This window comes from Leuciscus leuciscus, assembly GCF_965113295.1.
Source record: "Leuciscus leuciscus genome assembly, chromosome: 14".
In the NCBI taxonomy this organism is placed as follows: Eukaryota; Metazoa; Chordata; class Actinopteri; order Cypriniformes; family Leuciscidae; genus Leuciscus; species Leuciscus leuciscus.
Window position 1 is genome coordinate 35,010,155 of NC_138738.1, and position 27,208 is coordinate 35,037,362.

Here is a 27,208-nt window from a genome sequence, read left to right on the forward strand (position 1 = left end):
AGAGAGAGAGAGAGAGAGAGAGTCGCTGCAGTCACGCTCATTTCTCCGGAGCTGCTCAGGCTGAGGATGCTGCCGTCTCTCCATGAGGATGGTGAAGCGCGCAGAGGCAGACGGAGGCGAGCGCATCGGGCCGCCTGAAAACACCCACATATCCCCTGCTATCCGATACCGTCACTTTTCTAAACTTACAAGAACTATGAATAGGAGTCGATGCTGAATCATCCGCGCGGACTTGTTCTGTATGCCGCCCTTCCTTCTCCTCGTCAGCTGCATCAGCTGTTGCTTTGGGAAAAAGTCGAGGCGACTCCCACTCTAAGGGCATCGGATACGGGCATCACTCCACGATGCGTCCTCTGTCTCCCTGACTCCTCCTAACAGCCTGCCTCATTAATATTTGATCAGCACCTGGTAGCAGCTCACCTCTTCTGATGGAGCAATCTCTTCAAGCACAGCCTGGATCTAAGGCGTCAGAAAGTCCAGCAGAAGAAATCACCAACCTCACGGACGAAGAGCTCCTCCAATGGAGCAAAGAGGAGCTGGTGCATCGACTCCGAAGGTCTGAAGCCGATAAAATTAGCGTCATCCTGGATCACAGTAATCTGATTCGGGAGGTGAACCGCAGCCTCCAGCTGCATCTGAACGAGATCCGAGGGCTGAAGGTGAGCAGATGAGATCATGGGTGTCTGGAGCACACCTGCGCTCATGAGGATGCGCCAGAAACATCATTCTTCCTGTAGGAATAATGCCTTGAATATTGTCTTGCCGTATTATATTCATACTTCTGATTAAAACAACTTTGCAAAAATCAAGCTATAAGCAAGAAACTTCTTAGAGAGACAAGAATCCTATTTTCGTTATTTGAGCTGTACATGTGTGTGAGCCTTTTTTCACCTGATTTTAACCATGAATGATGCATAAAATAAACTAAAAATGTATCTATTAACGGAACAGATTATATATATATATATATATATATATATATATATATATATATATATATATATATATATATATAAAGTAAACTATCATTATATGATCGAGCTGTCTTTTCAATATGCTGTTATTTTTCTGTGAAACACAAAATGTGAATTTTTAAAAGGATTTATTCAGCTTTATTCCATACAATGACAATTCTTATAGTGACCACATAATGTCAAGCTCCATAATAATAGTCCATACAACTCTTGCGCTATATTTTAAAGCCAAATCTTAGTTGTCATTCACTACAAATATTTTGAAGCTCTGAAAATCTTAGTTCATCAAATTCAATCATCCCTCATGCAAAAAATGCCATTGCTTCTCATGTGTGTCGGGTGAGCTATTGCTTTAATTGAACTCAGGCAGATGTTTGGCAAATGTGGCACGTAAGACGATCATACCTTTAGACTGTTCTATCTTAGATGAATGATGGACTTTGCTTGAACAAACCCTTTCAACCACACTTACAAACTTTAGTCTCCTAATGAATGATTAAGTCAGAGTTTGTGTGGTCTCAAAATGTCCATAACTTTTATTCTTTGTCTTTAAATCAAAACATTTGATGTAAAAACTCTGTGTAAAAACAATTTTTTGTGCTCCCTGAAGGAGGTAAACCAGAAGCTGCAGGATGACAATCGGGAACTGCGAGACCTGTGCTGTTTCCTGGACGATGACCGGCAGAAGGGCAAGCGAGTGTCGCGTGAGTGGCAGCGTCTGGGCCGCTTCAGTGCCAGCGTCATGCGTAAGGATGTGGCGCTGTACCTTCAGAAGCTGACAGAACTAGAGCGCAAGCAGGAGGAGGTCATTCGGGAGAACCTGGAGCTGAGGGAACTTTGTCTGCTGATAGACGAAGACAAAGGTGTCAGCGGAGGGGAAGGAGTCCAAGGTGTGGCGGGGCCCATTGGATGTCGCAATTCCATTGACAGCCAGAGTGGGCTCCTGGTACCTGGCTTGCTGCGGGACGTTGGGGATGGAAGCAGCACTTCTAGCGCCGGGAGTGCCGACAGCTCTGAACATCCACACCATAAGCAGCCACAGCCACCATCTAGTGGAGGAACTGGGAATAAAAGCCCAGATCTCCAGAAGTCTCGCCCTGGGAAGAGAGGGGAAGGAGATCGCGGGGAGATCTCCAGCCCTGACCCTCCTGTCCGACACAGAAGCACCAGCCTGGAGTATCCCTTCATTCTGCCCCAGCCCTGCCGACCTCGCTGTGGCTCCATATCTGTGCCTGACCATCGGCTGATTAGAGGGCTAAGTCCAGAAAAGTACGGTCGATCTCTGGGCCACCGGAGTCCGGAGACTCACCCGAAGCACCATCTGGCTACAGGGCAGCCCATGAGTCCCGAGCTCTACATTCAGAGGCACAGGGGAAGCTTAGGAGGTGGGCCTGGGAGTCCAGAGTCTAGACACATGCTGCTAGGAACGTCAGAGTTCCTCCATGACAAAAGCAAGCTGGGAGGAAGTAGTCCAGAGATGCTGAGGCACCAGTACAGCATGAGCCCTGAGCATGGGAAGTTTGGCAGCCCTGGTAGAGAGACGTCACCTCGTAGACTGGCAGGAGACGAGCTGTCGCCACATCATCGGAGCCTTTACAATGGTGTGAATGGTGGGTCTGACTTGACACATATATGAAATTAAATGACATTGAAGGTGTGCTGTTATGCCTGAGAAATATGTATCCTTTTCTATCTTTATCCTATTTTCACCCAGCTTAGTATTTGCCAAAAAGTAAAATATTATATGTTCCGATAAATGACATAACGAGAAACATAGAGCATTACGAGATCCGATCAAAGCATTTGCACGTTTTTATGCTGCCTTCATGTGCTATTCGAAATTTCCTACTTCTTACAGTCTTTATTACGAGTTCATCACGTTCAGTTGCTTTATTGTCAAAAAGAATAGGAATCATGGAGGATGGCACGTTGGTTCTTGCCTAATTCTTGGGGAAATCTTATTAAAGCCAAAAATGTATAGAAGATAAATAAAATGTAGCATCCCTTTTGTTGGCAACCATCTAAACATTCCCTGTTTCTAGATCAGGATTGTCCAGTCCTGCTTCTGGAGGGACACTGCATGTCCTGTAGAGTTTAATCAAGCACAATCGTAAATATGACTAGAGAGGCGGTTCATGACCCATTTCATTCCGATAGCACATGAAGGCGGCATAAGACACAACATAAAATCAAAAGAACACTTTTTTTTACCACCTGTTGCTGTTGTTGAGGTCTATACAGTTTCCTTCAGACTAGCCTGTCACCCACAGTCAGATTGCCATTGACTCATCCAACTTAAAACAGAGTTAATTATTTTTACAAAGACACCAGACCTATGCCTGGTATAATTGAGAATCAAACCAAAGCAAGTGGACAGTGTGTTAGACTTCCCCATTCAGACAATGCCCTATTTTGCCTAATTTTGTATGCACATTTCTGTGCAAAGTTACAAACACATAGCCCTATAGTATACAAAAAATATTCTATAGCATGATATTAGCATGGTAATTACCATGGTTTATATCCAAAAAGCATCATTAGCATTAGCAAAAAACATCACAAAGATCTTGCTAATACTATGGTGCTTTTTTATAACTAACACAAACACCTCAACACATAGAAAAATAATATAGGCTATAAAAAAAACTAAAAAGCAAAACGATAAAACAAACACTATGTCTGAAATCGCATACTGTCCGAATAGATACTGCATTTGATGAATTTACTTTGCGACTGTTACAAAAGTATGTTCTATATAGTATGAACTTTTGTAGTATGAATGAATGATGTACTACATCCACCATGTTGGCTTTGTCATGTGACCAACCATGTCGCTTCACTACCATCAGGGTACTTTTCACCGACTGTTTTTTGAATATTATGTATTCGGACAATCGGACTCACTATGCTGTACTGTTTTTCGTGTCTTAGGTAGTAGGCATATTCAGACAGATAATGTCTTGTCTTTTTGCTGCTTTACGGAAGTTAGCGTATTAAAAAAACCACACACACAAATGCATATAACTTAGTTTATTAGAAATGGTGCAAATCAAAAGCGTTAGGCAGCTATGTGCATATCCCACAGCTGCAGATAACGATTTCTACAGGAGAACATGCTGAGTAGCCTATAGTTCACACCACCCATAAAACACTCACCTCAAGGTGAAAGATGTGACTCACTTAGCATTCATTAGCTTCAAGAAATGCCCCCTTAAGATGAAATAAGAACCACGAAAGATCAGATGGATGTCCTCATTTAAATAACTCAAAATACCAAAGAACTTCTTTAGCTGACTCTTTACGTCGTTGAATTAGTTTCCCTCATCTTTACAGATGAGATTTATTTGTTACGTTTAAGATGGAACCTCCCTGATGGAGAAATAGCATTCTGTCACTTGACAAGGTCAAAATGAAATCAATAATAGTCGTTGAAAGATATTAGCTTTACAAATTGCAAAGAACCATAAGAATGCCTTTCAGCTAAGCACTAACAATGAAAGGTAATTGCTAACAAGATGACTGTTGTTGTCGTATGTTGTGGTTTCAGCATGTCCTGTGTGTCTGTAATTCTGCTGTAGACATTTGTCACCGTCACAGCCTGTTCTGGTGTTGGTCCCAAAGGGAAAACCATGGTCCACTGACCCCATACACATCCATATAATCCCCATCTTCCAGGACAACCCTAATGCTGCTCTGAAATGCTCTGTGGTGTTGATTAACTAATTGAGTATGTGTAAAGTAATGTGTTTTCAAGGGATATTTTACCACAAAAAGGAAACTATCAACATTTACTCACCATCATGTCATTTCAAACCTTCTGTAGAACATGAAAAAAATGCAATTTTTTTGTCCATACAGTGAAAGTCAATAGATTTCAATGTAGTTTGGACCCTAATGTTCTACAAAATATCTTATTTTGTTTCACAAATGAAACAAATGCATAGCCCTACAAGTTTGGAATGACATGATGATGAGTAGAAACAAAATCAGTCTACTTTAGCATCTGTGTTTATTGCCTACCCTTACAAAAATAAGTATGCTTCATGTTCATTTTATGAAGTATACTCAAGTAAAGTTCAAGTATATTTTTAAGTATACTTTATGTAGCAAGTATACTAATATCAATGTACTTGATGTATACTTGTAAGTGTACTGTTTCAGTATACTTGGGACTAAATTGGCCCACTTTTTAGTGTTTAAAAGTATACTTTTAAGTAGCCTGTACTTTAAGTGTACCAGTAGTAAACTTTGAGTACACAACTAGTTTATTCATTTTTCGTTTGTACTGCAACTACTATAAGTGACCATACGGATAGTTTACTAGTTAAATACTTGTAGCACATTTTTAGTTTATGAATGTACACTTGTTTAGTAGTTTTATACTTAAGTTTTCTTTAAGTGAACTTAATATCATACTTATAGTTTACTATTTGTGTATAATTTTTGCACTTTAAGTATACTACTATGTTCCTATTTAGGTATTTTTTTTTAAATACTTGAAATATACCTTTAATTGTACTTTAAGTGTTTCCATTTTAAAAACATTTTATTCTAGTTTTAATGCATTCTTTTTTTTTATCAACACTTCAATGTGGGTATGCTTCATAAACAAAGCAACATTTTCAACAAAAAGCTGAGAAAATCGCATTTTTGTCCAAGACTTTATTTGGATGGGATTCAGAACAATAATCAAAACACAGATGGAGTAGATCGAGTCCATCAACACCCTCAAAGCTTCACAGTCGTTAACCCTTCCTGGGTCGACATTTCATTCGGTAACGGTAGGCAGTTTTGAACTTGAACTTATACCGCTACGGAGCGGTATTCGAGGCTAAGCGTATCCCATCATGCATTATGTTCGGGAACTCATGTGCCCCGAAATCAGGAGATAATAAATAATAATTTCCACTGTAATTTAAATTAATTAGATACATATAATTTGGTAATAAAAACATAAAGTGTTGCACATTTTATTGGTGCAAAGATGAGTATGGTGTGTGTAGGCCTATTTTGTACACTTAATTAGAAGCACCACAATTTTAAATGTGTGTCTTCTGTTAGTTACATAGCGACTACTGAACAGACATGTAGAAGTTTATTTTAAAATTCAAAGTATTGAAAATAATAAATAAAAGCTCTGTAAACACTTGCATTTTTTGCAAGACCATAAGTGTGTCCCATCGAGAAATCAAAAGTTCTACACACACTTGCAGTCTTTACGCCTACTTGAACACTTGGGCCAAATAGAGGAAATACGTCATGCAAGTAGACAGGCAAGTGCAAAGACCGCAAGTGTGGGTATTTGGACAAGGCATATCACTTGTTTCCGCTTCTTCTTCGCCTGTGTTTTGATCGGGAGATTATGTACTGTTTTTAAAGATGCGTAATAGCGCCCCCTACCATATAACAGTGAAAACATGGATAGCCGGAAAATTCAGTCAATGGCGGTGAAAGAGTATTTGTAATAATTAAAAAAAGTAAATTGCTATGTACACTACCAGTGGACTAGCCTACACAAAAATTCAGATACTCAGAATCAGGAACATATCTGTTTTAATTATAAATAAAAAAATGTCAAACAATGCAAGTTTATAATGCTGTATGTAAAACTATGTGAAAAAAGTTTTTAACAGGCAACTCAATCAAAAGATTAAACAGAACTACAAGCCAAGTGTACTTAGAATACTTCATTTTACTTTTAAGTATATCTTGATTAAATGATTGAGTACAAGTATGTAGACCTTTTTGTCACTTAAGTGCAATTTTAAGTATATTTCTGAGAAGTACATAAAAAGTAGACTGAAAGTATACTTTCTTATTTTTAGTTTAAAAGAATTATACTACTTGCACACTTGAGTAAACCTCTTTTTTGTAAGGGTAGATAACAAGAATACTGTTCTGACATCTGTATTTGTTGAAGTGCCCTGTCAGTGACCGCTTTTATAGAGAATCTATCAGCATTGTCAGCATTTAATGTTGCAGTCACGGTGCCCAGGCAGCCAATGTTATTTATTTATTTATTTTTTAACTCAGTGGTAGCTGAAGTGAATATAAACTGAACGTTTGAGTTATATCACCGTTATATCACAGTTTAACCACGATTATATAACAAAACGTGACATAAGAGCTTTGGTTGTCTATTTTGCAGACCGGGATGATGGAAATGGTTACCGGCTGACAGCATTGCTTTGTGTAGCTATTAAAAAAAATCCATTCAAATTGAGTGTGTTGCAGTGTTAGCAGTCACTACAACTTGTTGTGGGATTTAAACTTGTGCATAGATGTAGACTAGGGATGTATGATGTTGAAGCTCTGGATAATCCTGTAAGAGGTTTTCAGAGAATTATAATTTTTTCTGCTTTCTTAGCATGTGGCTCTTATTCAAAAAGCCAAATCACATGATTATAAACATCACAGTGCTTTAGTCAACAAAAGTTCAGATAAACGAGCATCTAAATGACAGCGTCACAATACAATCCCTCTGCATATTTGGCTGAAATCCTGCATGAAAACAAGCACCTCTTGACTTCCTCAAAACTAATCTTAATACCATCGTGCTGCTAGTTTTTGTTTTTTTTCAGGGAGGCTTCATTTTGCATGGGAATCACGTTGTACAGTAGCTAATGCTGTCAGCTCATGCCGGAAATGTGGTGGGTTTGGATTTCACATGAAAGCTGTTTTCATAGAGGCAGTACAGTACGTGGCTACACTGATCTGGCGATGTCTGTCAATATCCAGCTTTATGCTGAAGAAAACGTGTCTTGAAAAGTATGTCCACGTCACTAAACACTAAAATGAGGGCATTGTTGTATAAGCAGAGAAAAATGGGCACTCTATTCTCTGTTTATCTCTTGGCTCAGATTTGTAATTTTTTTATTTTTCGCTGACGCCGCACTATGAGCAGATGGATGGACCAAAGTGTCTTTTTTTTTTTACAGTGCAAGGTTAAATGATTAGTTAACCCAAAAATGAAAATTCCGTCATCATTTACTCACCAACATGTCTTGCCAAACCTGAATGTCCTGTTCCCTCTTTGGAACAAAACATTTTTAATAATGCCAAGCTTTTCCATCCAATTACAATGAATATGGACTGGAGCTTTCAAACTTCTAATGGACATTAAAGCACTATAAATATAAAAGTAGTCCATGTGACTCATGAACTATATTCCAGGTCTTGTAAAGCCATACAGCATTGTGTGATTGTGACAGAAGGTTGAATTTTTTACTGATAATCGTACCCTTCAGTGAGTCAGTAAACTCATAAACCAAATCATGGTTATGGCGCTTTTCCACTGCATGGTTCGGCTCGGTACGGTTCGACTCGGCACGGAACGGTTCGGCTCGCTTCGCTTTTCCACTGCGTGGTACGACTCGGCTCGGTACGGCACGGTTCGGTTCGCTTTAGCTCGGTTGCTTTTCCACTGCAGAGTAGTACCCATAGACATGTATAGAAAGGCTAGATAGCTTACCGGCGCTGAGAGCCAATGGGACCCGACGACGTCACACGGCGGCCATCTTAGGACAGGACCGCTCGTCCAGTTATAACATTAAAGTCTATTGTGCATGTAGTGCTGAAATAACTATATTTTGCTCAATTTTCAACCGATTTTCAAACGGCTTGGTGTGTCATAAACGTCAGGGATGCGGCTATTTAACTGCATACTTGTGAAAAATTATAGCCACAAACGGCATCAGCACAAATCATAGCCACGTTAATAAGGTTTGTAATAAACCAAACCGTTTGTAAATCCGTCAAGAATTCAGCAAGTTACGAGCATTTTAGTTGCCGTATGTCACTCACCTTCCGTCCACAGCAGCAGGGAGCAGCAGCGCAGTCTCCTGACCTAAGATGGCCGCCAAGTGACGACACAGCTGACTCCGCCTTGAGCCATCTAGCCTTTCTATACATGTCTATGGTAGTACCGCTTCAAAGTGGGTGGGACTGATCGTTATAGTTGCCGTCTCTACTGCCATGACATCATCATATTAAAATACAAATTTTTCATTCTGTGTTTCCCCATCCGCTCCTCGGCAACCAACGAGAGGAACGTCTGCACCTCGTCCACTGACCACGATTCAGCCATTTCTTTTTTTTTAAAGCATTTTTGAAGCAAATACTTTTAAAACAGGCGCTGTGTTGGCTGTTGTCTACTGGCTATTTAAATCTAGCGGGTTTAGTGTCTCGTGTTGTAAATACAATGACGCTGGTAGTGATGATTCTGTCTGACCAATCAGTGATCTGCAGTGTTTGCACGTCACATTTTAGTATCGGTACGGTACGCTTGGAACCTCAACAGAGGTGGTACCATTTAAAGCGAGCCGAAGCGAGCCGTACCGTACCGTACCATGCAGTGGAAATGCGCCATAAGTGAGCCGTACCGAACCGAGCCGTACCGTACCATGCAGTGGAAAAGCGCCATAATTATAGACTCTTAGAAATAAAGGTTCCAAAGGGGGATTTTTCACAAGAATAACCATTTTGGGGTCCAAATAACCTTTTACTGAACAATTCTTAAAAGAACCATTTCTGTCTTTGTGTCAAGAACATTTCTAAATCTAAAGAACCTTTTTTACACTATATATTTACCTTTTGTGGAATGGAAAGGTTCCATGGATGTTAAAGATTCTTCATAAAATGATAGATGCCAATAAATATGAACAAAATTAACTCGTTTAACAAAAAGATCCTGAATTTGTTCTTAAATCAGACATTGTTACTTCTCTCATAAACCCAATGACTATTACTTATTATTTTTTAGCATGTTAAATCACATTAAACATTCTGGTCTACGCTTCTCTTTTTAAAAACTCAGTGGAACTTTTGAAACTATTGAGCATGTGAGATTTCTTTCTCAGCTTTCACTTCAGTTTGAACCATGGCAAATCTGAGAACTTCCTAATACCACAGATAAGGGTTTTAAAGAGGAGACAAAGCGGCCATTACACAACTTCTGAAAAACAAGCCATTTCCCGATAATACAGAAGTCAGACCTCTTCAGACTCAAACTCTCCAGTCCCCAGGGAAGCCTGTGGTTTAGGCAGACCTGTATCTCAATTGCTGTGTGTGTGTAGGTGTGTGTTAGTGTGAGCATGAATGCTGTTGTGTGCGCTTCTCCGTGACCTTGGGAGATACCCCCTTCTGACTCCAGCTCTAAATTTAGCCCTGAAGCTGAGACTTTCTCTGTGTTTACCTCCCCACATACAGTAGGCAAATACCTTTCCCCTACTTCCATTAACACACAGTCTTACAGGTGTCCTGCTGAATCATTTTTTATTTTATTTTATTATTAATTCATACTCTAAAAACATCTTGTAAACTGAAGTCTAATTTTTATTTATTATTATTTTTATTTATTTTATTTAAATAAAGCTTTGTAAATTTTACACTTTTAACAAATTACTGTATATATGCATTTAATTTTTATTTTATTGATTGTATTTTATTATTTATATATTTTATTTCAGTAAAATGTACACTAACAAAAGTCTTGTATACCAAAGCCTTTAGTTTTTATTCCACTTTATTCCACTTTATTTTATTTTATTTTATTTTATTTTATTTTATTTTATTTTATTTTATTTTCATAAAGTTTACACTTTTTTACTATAATATATATATATATATATATATGTATGACTGAAGGCTACATTTTAGTTTTTTATGCTATTTAATTTTAATAACATTTTAGTTTTACAGTTTTTTTAGTTTACAGTTTTTAACAAATTACTACAGGCTATATATAATTATGCATTTTATTTTAGTCTTATTTAGTTTAATTTAGTAAAATTTACACTTACAAAATTCTTGTATACTTAAGCCTACATTTTATTTTTTATTTTATATTATTTTATCATAATACAATTTTAGAAAAGTTGAATAAGATTTAGTGAAGTTTACACTTTTTAACAAATTACTGTATGTATTTTTTATTTTTTATTATTATTTTATGTTATTTTTTAAAATTTTATTTTAGTAAAAAGTTTACTAACAAAATTATTGTATTCTAAAGGCTACATTAGATTGTTTATGTTATTTTATTTTAATAAAATTTTTGTACAGTTTACACTCTACAGTAAATTACAGTATATACTTTTTTAATTTTTTAATTTAAAATGTATTTATTTATTTTGGGACTCAGTTACAAAAAAAAAAAAAGGCAATAACAAATCATCTGTGTTCAACAGAAATATCAGTTACAAAGTGATACAAATATGTAAATACGAAAAAAAAAAAAATCTAAATAAGAAACTGATCACATGTGAAATTTTTTGAATGATATGTGGCCTCCTTGTCCCCTTAGCAGTGTTTGACCGGTGCACAAAATGCTATAGAGGAATAGGCTTACAAATAGGCAATGGCATGGTTTAAGCAGATGAACTGAACAAAAACAGGATCTGGCAAGTGAGAAAATTCTTGCCCTGTGCGCCATATTTGAGTATTTATATTTCCCCAAGAAAGAATATTACAGTGAGCTCTTAGTCACGGGTCCCCTAATGGATTTTCATGGCGAGCTCAGCTTAGAGTGTTGAGTCATGGCTTTGTGTGAGGATTGTGCATTTCACAAAAAAAAAAAAAAAAAAACCCTGCTTTGCATTTTTTTTCTCCACATATATTTTTTTGCACTAGCATTACTAAATGTAATTGCAAAAATAACTGTTTTCTAACAGGTTTCCCAAACACTGCAACATATTTAATGACATTTCAGTGAGTTTAAATGGTCATTTTAAAAAGCTTGACAATATTTTGTGACAAGCACAATGCAAAATCCAGAATGAATGAATGAATGCTTTTGATTTTGTGTAATAAGCTATGTGTGGGATTAAGACAACAAACTCTGCACTACAATGGATCCCGCATCCGTGTGAAGCGGCTGAGCTGACCATGACTCTGCCTGAAGGGATATGGGTTAACACTGTCATGCACAAATGTGCAGTGAGCTTCATTAGGCGATGACCTTCAGTTAGCATGCTCTGTGAGGGGCATTGTGGGTATTCTTTGGATGATACAGTATGACAGCATATAAAGGCATTATTTTAGTGTGTTTAAAGGTGCTGGAAGCTGTTGAACCGCACGCCATCAGCAAACCCAGATAGACAAAATGATTGACAGCCAGAGAGCATTTCTGATTGTCTAGTTTTCTGCAGGTTCCCTGAATCTTTTATTTTTTATTTTGCTGGTTACAGAGTCTGTGGGCCCTATTTTAACGATCTGAAACGCAAGTATCAAACGCGAAACGCAACAGGCGTATAATAATTTGGGTAAATGTGTAAGCTAGATTCATGCCTATTTTTTCACATCTTCATGGACACCATAATGATTTCCCTCGTGTGGTAATATTTTTCCTTGTAATTATGAATGGTTTGCAAAAATGGGAACTGCTGCGTCTGTGTAGATGAGAGAAGCAAAGTGTATGCGCGTTGTGCACACGCTACATCATGGCCAAGCATGCGCCCTTAAAATCGCATCTGATTAACGCGCCACTGACATTAGACTAGATTTTTCCTGGTCAGTGGCGGAATTGTTTTCTGGAACTGCAAAATAGCACCAGGGAACGTTTGCGCCGGAACACGCCTCCTCTTTTCACTGAACCGCCCCCGGGAGCGCAAGTTCATTCCCTAATTTACCAATGTGCGCCTGTCGAGGGAAAAGTCCACTGTGCGTTGGGTGCAAAATAGGAATGATACATGCGTCGTTGTACAAGTCAATTGCGCTGGGTGCAAGATAGGGCTCAATGTCTTTATTCAGTCTTGCAGCATAAAATCAGGGTTTTTTTCCAGACTAAAATTTAATTTTAGTTGATTTTTTAATTTGCAACAAGAAGACTTGTGCAGATGCTGCATGCTTTTTGTTTTTTGCATAATCTATTGCTAAAGTCTGCTAAAAATCTGATCTGGCAACATAAACTTTCAGTTTTTAGTCTACGAAATCAGATTAAAGACAAAAAAAATAAAAATAATCATGTTTCCTCTGCAGTGTGAACAAAGCCCAAGGCTGTCAGAGAGGTGATTATTTCAATGATATCTTTTAGGTAGTAAGACATTTTATACATGCTATTAAAAATATTTGGATGAGCTGTATTATTATAGTGCAGAATCTACGACTAGTAGTGCAGATGTGTGAAAATGATAAACTGACAACATAAAAGACAACATCTGTGTTTGTTTAGGCAGATTTAGAATTATAAATATGATGCAGGCAGATGTCCTTGTGTGACAGTGGTGATCATGGAAAAGAAATGTGAACATTTACATAATGGCAATGTTTACAGACTCCTATTTAATTATTTCCTCCAAACAATTCAGAGGAAATGCAAGTAGATGCTCTTCTCATCGATAAGAGAATTTTTTGGCCTCATCCCATGTCAGAGCTTAAGCGTTCCCATGATCTCTGAAAATATAGGACATTCTCCTGTAATCCCTGTTTTATGATGATGGAAATGTGTAAGTCTGTCTGTGTTTGTGGTTGTGTGTGAGTGTGTGTGTGTGTGTGTGTGTGTGTGTGTGTGTGTGTGTGTGTGTGTGTGTGTGTGTGTGTGTGTCTGTTATAGATATAGGAGAAAAAGAAGTAGATTTTCATCTTGACACAAGTTTTGAACCTGCACAAATATGAAATCACACATCTTGACCTTTGCACCACCTCTCTCAGGATAGACTGTATCTGACAGATCTGAGTCACCCCACATGGCATAAATATCTGACCATGAGCTTTTAGGGCAAATTGAATGTTGTAAGCCACCAGCCAAGAAGCATGGTGACATTATAAAAGCCTACACAATGCAATTTCAATATTCAAGCTCAAGAGCTAAACTCATGCTTAGACAATTATTATAATGTAAAGCCTATGTTAATGTTAATGGTAGAATACAACAAGAGATTTGGATCTCCTGCCACATTTCAAATGGCTGATCTAAGGCCCTGTTTATACCTGGTATTTAGGCGATCAGATCACAAGTAGACGAGGGAGACACATTCCCGTTTAGCTACACCTGGTGTTTTATTCCGTCTCTTTCGCCCACTTTCAACCACTTCTGTCCTGATTTCTTCGAGAGGATTGTCTATGGGAGGGTAAATGTATGGGTTTTTCTGTAAGTGGTCGAAAGTGGACAAGCTCAAAACGTTTTAGATCCCGTTTACACCTGTATTTAACGTCATGCACTTGTGATCCGATCGACCAAAATGCATAATACCAGGTGTAAACAGGGCCTATGAATTCAATAATCCAAATGAAAGAACTGTCTTTAAACCCTATACAGTATCAGATTAGTCGCTATACTGTCATTGATCTCATTGATTTGCATTAGAAGCCATCAGAATTTAATATTACTTTTTGGTGCAGCAACTGCACCAAATTGCATATTTTTGCTCAGTTTGGCCTCTGAATAAAATTGAGGTTTTTTTTCCTTCATAAGTGTGAGCACCATATTCTCCTATATCATAAGACACTTTCCACAGTCTGGCCGAATGGTTCTAGGAACGGTAAGGAACAGTTCAGAGACTGAGGGTTGTCTGTAGGAAATAAGAGACTCCCAACATAAATTGTTGCCCTCTCAGCGCCTGAGCAGTTATTTTCTCTTTTTAAGGTTTAGTTGCACACTGGAGACCACAGGCAAATCCTCATTTACCTGTTTTACTGAGCTCGGCAAGACTAAACCAACTATAAACCTGTCTGCTTTTCCCATATGCCACCCCGTCAAGCACACACACACACACACTAACAGACATAGTGACAACCTTTGGGCTGAGAAACCTCACACTGTGGAGGGTGTAATCTGCCAGAGTAAGAACATACACTAAGATATTATTCACAGTGTCATGTCTACATTCTCAGACTTCTTTATGAGTACAATCTGACATGCAACATGATGATTTTGTGGTGAAGTAAATACTACAGAAAAAAACAATGTAATTCACTTGAAGAAGTTAGTTCAGGCAAGATTAAAAAAGTAAATTCTATATTAGCACTCAATTCAAGCGTGTAGAAATGAAAGCGTAAATATCAACGTTATAAAATTAAGTAAAATAACTCAACTTTTCTGATACTTTTCATCATGCACTGAGCCTTGAATAATTAATGAGGTTGATTTTTCACTGGTTTCCAGCTCTATTTACACTGTTTTATCATTGCTTTTTTTGTTAGGATTAGTAACTTGCCATTTTGTGACATTTGGAGTTCATTTTCTACTCAAAATGACACATTCAAACACAAAAACGTTCCATCAAATGTTACCGTCATTGTGTATTGTCTACCAAGTATTGAGGTCTCTGCGTTCACGTTTTGCGTAACTTTTGAAATGTAGATATGGTGTCTCACACAATATCTATTGTATTATTTACTTAGATGTTTCTAAGTAAAGCATATATTTTAAAAGTGTGGTTTAATTCAATGTTATATTGTTTGAGTGAAATGTATTGCAAAGCAAACTTCAACAAAATAGATATTACTCAACCTTTTACTACCCAAGTTAAAATTACTTATTTTCTTTGTTACTTTCACTTAACTTAGTTGTGAAATTTGTGAAATTTACTTAAAAAATATTCGTACAAAAACTTGCCAAAGAAAAAAAAAGTAATTTTTACCTATTGTTTTTTTCAGTGTATGAGCCCACCTTTCATTGGCAAGCTAATCTGAGGATATCCAGCTTTCCTGCACTCTGACTGTTCAAAGTCATTCGATATTCATTCAGATAGAGTGACGGCACATCCATTCTGTCTGAGCTCGCCTCCATTAAGCCGGCATCAATAGTGCTCTATGTTTCATTCACCGCTTCTGTTTTTTCATCTCGTTATCATATTTGCTTCAGGCGTGCGATTGCAGTCGGCCATTAAAGATTCATGCCAGTCTGTGGACTTCTAAGAAACACTTTAGGAGGTTTTAACAGACATCCTGACCGGTTTACCCGCCAACATGACAACGTGAAGCAGATAAAGCACGAAACAGTGCAGAAACAACCGAGAACGCAAACTAAATCTGATGTCCAGCGGAGCTTTGATCAAACAGCAGATAATAAGAACGACAAAGTGGTTTAGGAATCTGCTCCACAAATGCTCAAAGAAAGATCAAGGATAAGCATCCAATCAATATTTGGTGATGAAACAAATCAAAAAGCAAGGATTCCCAGTATCACGCAATCATGAATGAGATTTCCATCCATTGAAGCACAAGATGCTCTTTGGAACAATCTCAAATCATGCTGGATAACATGATCATCAGGATTTGCTGTCATTAAAGCTGGCATAAATAAAAAAAATTGTTTTATTTCATTTAGGCACTTTATTTTAAAATGTTCTTGTTACACATGTGACATGTAGTTACTGTAGTAATAACTATAAATTATGTTACCTGCAACTAACCCTAAACCAAACCTAATCCCAAACCTAACCTTTTTGGAAGTACGTTTAGTTTTATCAACACTTGAATGTGGGTAAGTTTCATAAAAAAGCAACAATTTGAGCAAAAAGCTGAGAAAATCCTGTTTTTGTCAATGACTACAGATCGTGTTTAGAACAATAATCAAAACACAGATGGAGTAGATTGAGTCCATCAACATCCCTAATGGTTTCACAGTCCTAGCTTGTCCTGTGTCGACATTTCATTCAGTTACATAAGGCAGTTTTGATTTATATGCTGTTTAATGTTGATGATCGCGTTATTTTACATATGCATCTGCTTATATTTGCTATCGCTTGTTTCTGCTTCTTCTTCACAAATCTTGATCTGGAGATTCTGTACTTTTTCAGAAGATTGCTAATAGCGCCCCCTACCGTATAACAGTGAAAACACGGAAAGCCGGAAAATTCCGTCAATGGCGAGGAAGAAGTTAATTATTACTACTCAGCGCCTAAATGTATAATTACACTGTAACAGGGACACCTTAAAATAAAGTGTCACCAAAATTCACAAAAAAAAGTTTTTTTCTAAATGCATTTCATCTTATTGTGAAAAATTCACCCATGCATATATGCTTCATTGCTGAAAATATGTTTTGACCTTGTAATTTTTAATCAAAATGATCTTCTGGTGAAAACAGACTTGCAGGACTTCTCCACTCATGTAGTCCACTTTTATATATATATATATATATATATACATTTATTTATTTTTATATATATATATATATTTTTTTTTTTTGATAATCTGTTTCACTTGAATGTACATCACAATATGAAAGAAAAGATCTGATGCTACTTCTGTTTCATCGCAACTTTAAGCAAAATGGTCCATTTTACCAATAATATGAAATACGGTTCTCGTTGCTTAACTGTTCTGTTCCGTGCTGATCCGGCCCAGCCGATAAGGATATGGTTTAATTTTCCCCTGTGGGACTGATAACGGAGCTCTTTGGAATGTAATACAAATGTGTCAATCATCGCCTTGTCAAGAGTTTACAGACAATTGAGATGTAAATAGCGACCGCGTAATGGAGGAAAAGATATTTCTATTAATTAGGCTACACTATTAACTTTCGTTGACTTCGCTCAAATAGCGCAAACCACATCACATTTTACCAACACCTCTGTTGACCAGCCAAATCCAAATGAGTTACATTTTGTGTCTGCTGCTGAGGAGTGCATTATGAGTGTATTAACAATATAAACGTTATAATTCATCAGAAGTACAACAGCAAACGCCCACTTTTTCCAACTGTGTTTGTTCCGGAAGTATTTGTCTCCCTTCATTTTCATTATAGGCATTTCTTCTTCAATAAACAGCCATGAAATAAACCAACCAGCTCCAAGACAAATCACAAAAATTACAACCTTAGATTCATAGCACGAAAGTAGGCTGATGAAACCGGAATATAAAAAAAAATTATATAAAAGTCTTTTACGAGGGTCTCAATCCCATGAAACATTGTGAATGATGTAACAGCAGTACAATATAAAACTTCAACAGATGGGTGATAGAGGTAAAATCTATATATTTTCAAAGTATTGAAAAATATTGGATTTTTATTTTCATGGTAACAGTGTGGCCTCTGCAGAAGCATATATCATTGCTGAACGATCTCTAAGCTTTTGGTAGGTCTGTCTTGGAAGGTTTACAGGCTATCATTAAAAATAAAGAAAATGGGCTTTGTACTTCCAGACACTAAAATCCACAAAATTCTTTTTTTTTTTATCTTCACAGCTTTGATATCAGCAGGATGTTGCAGCAACAACTGCAGGAACGTGAAGCTCTGGGACAGGTGAGTTCTGCTTCAATGTCTCTGTTCCAAACCCTAGTGAGCTGCCTACCTAGACAGCATTTTTAGGCATCACTGGTATGCTCCTGTTTATTCCAAAACAGTAGGCAGCTAAATGATGCTGCCTTATAAGAAACCTTATTTTGACCAAGGCAGCATTGTATGTACCCTTTGCTGATGCATCACAACGAGCTTAGTGCAGATTTTCAATAAGTATGGAAAAAAGGTTAATAGCAAATACAAATTATTCAAAGTATGAATAGAAAAATGTAAAATGTACCAGTCATTAAAAATAAACTCTTCTACCCAATATTTATGTGTCAAATTGTTCATTTAGCAACATTCTAAAGTCAAGCTCTACTAGGATTAATAGTGAGCACTAGTCAAGACTATTACAGTTTATTCGGGTCCGTGTTGTTATTATTAAAGTCCCCCTGTAGTCAATAATTGTATCCCTTAAAACACATCTTTTTGTTTTAAGGGATTAAAACACATCACCCAAATGACATAAAAAAAAATGTCTTCATGCCTTAGAATAGTTTGAATGTAACTCTACACCCTTGCCTCATTTAGTAGTGGAAGTCCTATGAATATGCTAATTAGCCCCGCCTCCACTCACTCACAGCAGCTCAGAGATCCACTCGTTGACGATCACATGTTGACATGATTGGTTACAAGGTAGTTTGTGACGTCAGAAACACCAGCGATTTCAAACTGTGTTTTTGAGACCGTCTTTGGTTCACTGCAGTTTTAAGGAGAAAATACTCAGCAATGGAGCTGACTTATCAATTTACACATGGTTTGTCTTAAAGCATATTAAAAACACAACTCAGACATATAAACAATATAAAAAAAAACACAGGGAGACTTAAACTAAAGCTAAAACCATTTAAAATCGTTTTTGTTGATTGAAGTAAAGCTGAAATATTCCACGAAAAGCTTAAACTACCTTGGCAACGATAACTGAAATAAAATACGCTTAAGTTGAAGTACTAAAAATGACAAAAACACATTACAAAAAAAAATGACAAAAACACATTACAAAAAAAATGACTAAAACTTACACTAAAATTAAAATTAAAACTTGAAAATATAAAAATAAAAGCTAATTCAAAATATTGATATATATACTAAAATAATTCTGATTCACAGCTTATTCTAGCCAAGAATGGCTTAATTAGAAAGGAAGAAAATGACTGACTGATCGACATCGTTCGACAAACTAAACCAGTGAAGACACAATAACAGATTGACATTGAAAAAAACAACAATTCTAATTGTTCTACAGGTCTACAGAAAACACCAGGCTGTAAAGAAAGAGAATCTTCAAAATGTGATGCTACAAACCTAACAAACTTTGGCAAATCCAGAGACTAGCTCAGTGAGGTGCTCATTATATTAACCAGATACCTTTTAGGGTGTGTTTACACTTGACAGGTTTGGTTTGATTAAAACAAACTCCGGTACGATTGCTCTGTTAGTGCGGTTCATTTGAATAAGTGTGAACACTGCCACCCGAACCCTGGGGCGCACCAAACAAGCGTACCGAGACCTCTGAGAAGATGTGTCTCGATCCGCTTCCAAATGAACTCTGGTGCAGTTCGAATGATTAATGAACGCAACACGGACCAAAGACATGTGAACGAACTGTGATGTTGCCCATCACAGTTCAGTGAAGGCATCAGAACCGCGTCTCCTCGCAGCAGATCTTTGTTTGTGTGTGTGACGGAGGGATTCCTGCCGCTGTTTTTCACTCCTTCACACATTTTATAAGTTCTTCACAAGTTCTCAGCTGGTCAAAATACGATCATATGTCGGCTACGCACTTACAACGAACGCATTTAGCACAGCACTTAGCATTGTTTTGGATGTTCGGTAAGCTACGTCTCAAAATATGCGTAATAAAAGCCGACCAATCAGGTTGTGAGCATATCCCTATGCCTTTAGGTTCTGTATCTTTATGTTCGGTGTTAAAATGCCAATGTGAATGCCAAGCGGACCAGGACTAAGCCAGGACTAAGCGAACCGAACTACAAGTGTGAACACACCCTTAAACACGATTTTGCTTCCTGGCAGACCGACCTGTTCACCCCGACTCCCAGAAGTTGTCAAGAGTTCTGTCTGATCTGATTTTCTCAAGTGCTTTCCAGTTCTGTGTGCAATATGCATGAACAGACTTTACCGTCTGAGGCTAAGACTAATGGGGTTGCTTCCTGCATAGAACATTTCAATTGTCATTTCAGGTAGAAAGCTGCTAATGTAGAGAGAATCCAGTGAGGCAGCTTACTATAGTTAAAACAGAGCCCAAGTGTCACCATGATCCATGCATGTATGCTCCCTTATGTGTATGAACGGTAGAGGTGACCCTTTCTATCTGTGATCTCGTAAAGCTGCCCAGCAGGGGCAGAAAATGGCTTTGTTAATATTTAATAGCTCAAAGGCAGACATTTATCCTTAGGATTTACTCATCAATCCCATCAAGATTTCACTACGGTCACAGGAATGCTGATTTTTCCCTCCATGATTTTCAATTTCTTGTTGTTTGTGGTAATTAATGCATGGGTGATTTCTGTAATCCTCTTGTAAAACCTGTGATTCTGAATTTTGTCATCATTTACTCACCTTCATGTTAAGGCATCTGTATTATTTTCTTTCCTCTGTAAAACCAAAAATATGATATAACTGCTAAGCTCCCAAAAAAATCTTCCCCTATGCTGGAGTTCTCAAATATTTTTTATGCTTGCATTCAGAAGACTTGAAATACAGAGCGCAATTTATGGTGCAAGTATGGCGCCTTTTAAAAAATATAAATCACCATCCATTTTACTTGAATGAATAACTAAATCTCTTCTGAAGATATCTTTTTTTTTTTTTTTTTTTACAGAAGAAAGAAAATAATACAGGGTTGGAACAAAACAGAGGTTAGTATATGATGACACATTTATGGCAAACTATTTGTTTAAAATCGCTTAACAGGCACAGCTTTATGTCCAGTGTTGACATATGCTGAATTCGGAATAGCAAACTATTCTTACTATTTCTGCTGTATCTTTATATTGCAGAAAAAGTGTTTTTAAGTGCTTTTAAAAAAAGTGCAAAAATGTCCCATTAAAAGTTTTCCTTCAGAAAAGTACATTTTAAATCATTATGTTTTAATAATCGTTTGTCATGCTTTACAGAAGTACACTTATTTTGATGTGTTGAATACTAAGGTGAAGTAGGCTATTGATTATAATTTGTGGTTATCAATATTACTTTAAAAATTACTATATTTTAATTGTACTAAATTGCAACTTCATCGTTACAATTGTGTAATTAGAAATATATTTAAAATACATGATACAAGATTCAGTAAAAATTATAATAAGAACCGACATGGAAAAAATCATTAAAATTAAAATTGCCGATCTCTTAACCCATGAATCACAATCTGATTTTTACCTGATCTCAGATCAGATTTATAAATTTGTGGCAATTTAATGAAACATTTGTATAATATGAAGAGTTTTAGTAAAAGTCTCTTTACTAGGTCTGATTAACCAATCTCTCCATAAAACGAACAAAACAAGCCCTACGATTTAACTAAGACTCTTAATTTTTAATGGTATTAGATGACTTGTTAATTGCATTTAATAGATTACACCTTCAATAAAACATTTGCAATTGGTTTGTAAAATGCATGTTTGGGCACGTTTCCACCAAATTATTGATAACCACAAATTATATTTTCTCGCGGCTAGTGAATTTTTCCAATTGTTTTCAATGGTAGCGCCGCATTTTTAAAATGGCAGGTGTCTATTTCATGCTGAAGTGCTGAGAGTTCGTTGTTTTTTAGCGGTCATCGAGAGTTGAAGAATGTTCAACTTTGGGTAAAACGCTGTCACTTTTTACCCAGCCGTCCAATCACAGTGAAAGAGGGGCGGGACAAATACAACTGACCAACCGTCACATCCTGCTTTTCATTTCATTTCATTTCATAACACTTTATTTGTCCCCAAGGGGCAATTATTGAGGCCATGTAGAGTCACGTAAACAATATACATAAAAACATCAGCATTAAATAAATAATAACAGTGTACACGAAGTGCATATTAATAAAAATCCACTACAAGTGGATACCTTAAAAACACAACTAGTCCATACCATGAATAAGAATATATAAATAAATACGTAATTATATGTATACGGAGTACCAAAAAAAAAATAAAAAATAAAAAATAAAAAAAAATAAAAAAAATAAATAAATAATTTTCAATACGATTTCGACTTGGTAACCCAGGGAGCCAGTAATGGTTGAGAGTTTAAGAGCTGCACTGATTTTGGAACAAAAGTTGCCTTCCTCCTTTGAGTCCTACAACATGGGCAACGAAGCCGTCGCCCTGAAGGAAGCCACTCAAAAACAGAGAACATGACATGTGAAGTGTCTTGTAAAATCCTTCCAGCCAATCGCAATGTTTGCTGATCACTTACAGTAGAAAGAGCCCTAATAGGGAGTCCAATTATTTTTGAACAGACTTTAACTGTACGCTCCAGACTATTTCTATTTTGAAGGCTAATAGAATGAAACCAGCAGACAATAGAAAATGTAGTGACACTTTCAATGTAGGAGTAGTAGAACATGATAAGAATGTTCTTACTAACTCCAAAGGAATTAAGCTTCCTTAAAAGGTACTGCCGTTGCTGAAATTTCCTCAATATCTCCTCTGTATTAGAAGCAAATTTAAACAGGCTATCAAAAATTGTCCCCAGGTACTTGTACTCCTTGACAATCTCAATTGGTTTTCCATGAATAACAGTAGGGGCTGCCATAGCCATCTGCCTCTGCTTATTAGAAAAGGTTACCACCATCTCTTTGGTCTTATTCACATTAAGTTCCAAACAAGAGATATCACACCACTCAACAAATTTCTGAAGTGTTGGGCCATGATGCTGTGAAGGGCCTGAGAGCAGAGACAGTAAAATGGTGTCATCAGCAAACTTAATTAGATGACAATCAGATAGGTTAGATCTGCAATCATCAGTATACAAAATGAAGAGCAGTGGTGAAAGGATACAACCCTGGGGAGAACCAGTTGAAGTAAATAGGAGGTCAGAAAAGATATTATTGACCAGCACTCTTTGAGACCTATTGGTCAAAAAATCAATTATCCATAAAATCAATTGGTCCTCCAGATGAAAACGACTAATAAGTTTCTCAGCGAGAATATGTGGCTGTAAGGTATTAAATGCCGAAGAAAAATCAGCGAACAAAATTCTGGCTGTGGTATTAGGAGACTCAAGATGCTTATGAACAAGGTCTGTAATAAACACCTTTGCATCATCAACCCCTCTACCCGTGCGATAGGCGAACTGAAGTGGATCCAACTGCAAGTCGGTTACTTCAGTAATATAGTTTTTAATAATCATCTCCAATGCCTTAATCACAAGAGAGGTGAGTGCAACAGGCCTCAGATCGTTTAGGGCTTTTATGGAACTCTTTTTAGGTATTGGAATAATTGTGGAATGTTTCCATAAGTGAGGGACTACACCACTAGCCATGGAGTTCTGAAACAAGGTCTGAAACACCCCCCCCAGCTGTTCCGCACAAAATTTTAAGGTTCGACCACAGATATTATCTGGCCCAGGTGCAGACTTAACTTTGGTCTTTTTAAAAGCTTGCACCACCTCCTCTATACTTATAGTGAAGGCAGAATCACCTGATTTTAAAGTAGAAGTTATTGTTTCCACTTGAGTGATATTATCAGTCTCAAATCTGGTGTAAAAAGAATTTAAGTCGTTAGCAAGAGATGTTGAACTACTACCTGCAACCTGAATGTGCTTACGAGCAGTGGGAGCAATATTAACTGCCGCCATACACTTAAGACCCTGCCAGGCTGTATGGAGGTTCCCCTGAGTAAATGTTTGCTCAATCTTGTTTTTATATCTCAATTTAGCAGATTTAATGGCACGTTTAACCTCTCTATTAACTTCCTTTTTCTCAAACTCAGAGCCCGTGTAAAAAACTCTCTTTTTCTTATTTAAAATTTCCTTGAGTTCTTTGGTTACCCAGGGCTTATTATTGGGAAAGATGGTAACCGTCTTGGTTGGAATGATGTTATCCACACAAAAGGAGATATATGATGTCACTATGTCCCCTTGCTCATTAATATCACTTGACGAAGCTATGAGCATATTCCAATCAGTTATTTCAAAGCATCCCTTTAATCTGTCGATGCTATCATTAGTCCATTGTTTAATAGCCTTTACAACCTTAACTGTCCTCCTAATGACTGGCAAATAGGCTGGTGCGAGTAATACAGAGTAGTGATCAGAAGAGCCCAGTGGTGGGAGAGCAAAAGATTTATATGCACCTAAAATTGAGCCATAGCATTTATCTAATATTTTCCCCAGACGAGTAGTACATGTAACATACTGTTGGAAACCTTTCAGAGGTTTTTCTACCTCACAGTGATTAAAATCACCCAGAATGAATTTGGGAGAATCTGGAGATATTAATTCCAATCTATCTAAGGTATTCTTAATATGCTCTATGGCTGTGGCAGCATTTGCTCTCGGGTGTATATAAACCAATATAAAAAAAAGCTGCGGAAATTCCCTGGGCAAATAAAAAGGGCGTAAAGATACAGCCAAAAGTTCAATGTCAGAGGTGCACAACTTCTTCCTTACAACAATCGTTGGACACCAGCGTGCATTCACATAAAAACAAACACCGCCTCCAAGCTGTTTACCCGTAGACTCACTGTCCCGGTCAAGTCTCAAGGGAGTTCCAAAGCCATCTATATATAAAGAGTCATCATTATCATTCTTATTTAGCCATGTTTCAGTAAATGCTAAAATGGAAGCAGTCCTATACTGATGCATATAGTTCACGTTAGCTTGCAGTTCATCAATTTTGTTGCGAAGAGAACGGACGTTGGCCATAATGACTGATGGGAGCGATCGATGTTTACATTTCTCCCGCTTGAGTCTAGCTCGTATTCCTCCCTTTTTCTTCCCCCTTCTCGTTACCTTCTTTTTTTGAGAAGAATCCCTCTGGGTAGACCTCTTACGTATTATTTCCTCTGGAATCCTTTCTGTAACAATAACCTGGTGAGGGTGGAATTGCAGCTGCAGCAGAAGATCCCTTGGATATACAAGTCGCAAATTATCCGGGAGATCATATCCAGTTGGCAGACCAAAAACGTTCTCCAGAAGACGTAAAAAGACCAATGACCAAAAAAGTCTTTTGTAATCCATATTGATTGCAAGACGATGTTCCAACAGTCAATCAACACGAAACTCACGTGTAACCATATAAGAACGCAATATCCTCTCAATATAACATGGACTGTCTTAATATAATCCAAAATAGATGCACTCAGTATATAAACAAACAAATACCATAAAAACTATATGATTAAAAAGCTATTAAATTACGTTACTCTACAAGCCACACGGTCAGCCACATGAGCAGCGACCCGGAAGCAGCGGAACGGGGTGTAATGGGGTCGTTTACAACGTTTACAGCGTAAGCGTAATAACGGAACAAAATCTTTTAAAACAAGAGCTAGAACAAATACTTTACATTTTATATGTTGTTATAGAAACAAACGATTTGTGAAATGAGATGCTAATAACACTTCCGCGGATATTCCGTATCATAGCAAGCAAAGCGGGATGAGATTACTGGATGGTTGTGGTTTGCTATTGGTGAATTTCATGTGAGTGACAGGTTGTCCCGCCCTCGCACCAGTAAACACGTCATCAGAGAAGAGAAGTCATTGCAAGTGGGAATCAAAGATCATGTGGGCACATTCATTTTGATGTCATGATTTTTACTGCTTTAAATTGTAACCGCTGAAAGTGAAATTTCTGTCTCCACAGTTTTGATGGCTCCTCTTGACCACACCCTTGCTTGGAGGTTTGGGGAGACGCAGGGGCCCCTGGAGCCCCACTCTAACCAGGCAGATATTCCATCCCTTCACCTTGTGTGCGATGGGCCGAGCAGTCTGGCCCCATTCCAGTTGTCATAACAGCAGTTCGCTTTGTGGACCCTCTGGTGCAGTCATTTCAAAGGGGACTAGAGCGAGACGCAGGATGTTTTCCCAACCCGTTCTGGTGAAAGAAGACGCTCACACAAACCACAGAAACAGACACACCCACACACCGCTATGAGAATCGAAATGTCTCCTGTGGTTTACAGATGTTTAACAGCACTGCATTTGGGTAATCAAACACTCGAGCCGTCCCTCTCTCTATATCGGTGTCTCTCTGTATCATTCTGAGTAGCAATAGGACACATGAAACATGATGCTGTGGCTTCTCTGAAGGTGCTTCCCTGTCCTTGATATTTATTTATGCAGTTTCTTTTCAACCAAAGCTATTTGAAATATCTTTAATGTTCATTTTTCATCCAGACATCTATGAAGGAGTATCAGTGTCATGTTTTCTAGTTTTTCCATATCTTGGTTGTTTTTACATGACTGACACCAGTGCAAGGTGTTTGTGTATGGTTTATGGTCATCAACGAAAGCAGAATGGACTCATCTGAATAACCTCATCAGTGTTTTGCACTGATTCTGTGTGTGTATGTATGCGTGTTTATTGGCTTTATTATTCCTTCCCTAAAAGCTCCTGTATATAAGCTAATGAGGTGTTTCTTTATGTTGTTTTATATACAGAAGTACAGCATAGTATAGTAAATTAATGGATTAGTTTTATATGCATATAATGACTATTATTTTTGACTTACAGTTATTATTATAACAATAATAATATGAATATATCTATGTGCAAAATATTAAAGGATTTTCATTATGTATGCATGCATGGAATTTATTATTTGTTTCACTAATACTAAAGCACAAAGCTTTAATCAGCAATCTGCAGGGCCCGTTAGATTCCCAGGTTGCCAATTTGAGTTTAACCATCCGATCTGTTTTTAAAATCATACATCTCTCTATGAAGCAGAGTTCTTTATTGTGCCATAACATCAGTGAGTACTTTATTACAAACCTTTATTTTTGTGTGTCATGAATAAATTCATATTTTCTCAACTGTTATACCATGA

At 37.4% G+C, this 27,208-nt stretch overlaps 1 protein-coding gene across 3 annotated transcripts; it reads left to right on the forward strand.

Annotated features, from left to right (window-relative positions):
- ccdc85al (coiled-coil domain containing 85A, like) lies at window positions 1-27,208 on the forward strand. Of its 3 annotated transcripts, none has more exons than XM_082189942.1 (5): window positions 1-659; window positions 1,585-2,584; window positions 18,105-18,162; window positions 21,044-21,080; window positions 26,023-27,208. In XM_082189942.1, the coding sequence occupies exons 1-5, from the start codon at window positions 429-431 to the stop codon at window positions 26,026-26,028; spliced, it is 1,332 nt and encodes a 443-aa protein (XP_082046068.1). In that variant the 5' UTR covers window positions 1-428; the 3' UTR covers window positions 26,029-27,208. The 3 variants fall into 3 exon arrangements, with proteins under 3 accessions (XP_082046068.1, XP_082046069.1, XP_082046070.1); XM_082189943.1 differs by having other exon boundaries at window positions 21,047-21,080; XM_082189944.1 differs by lacking the exon at window positions 21,044-21,080 and having other exon boundaries at window positions 2-659; window positions 26,023-27,206.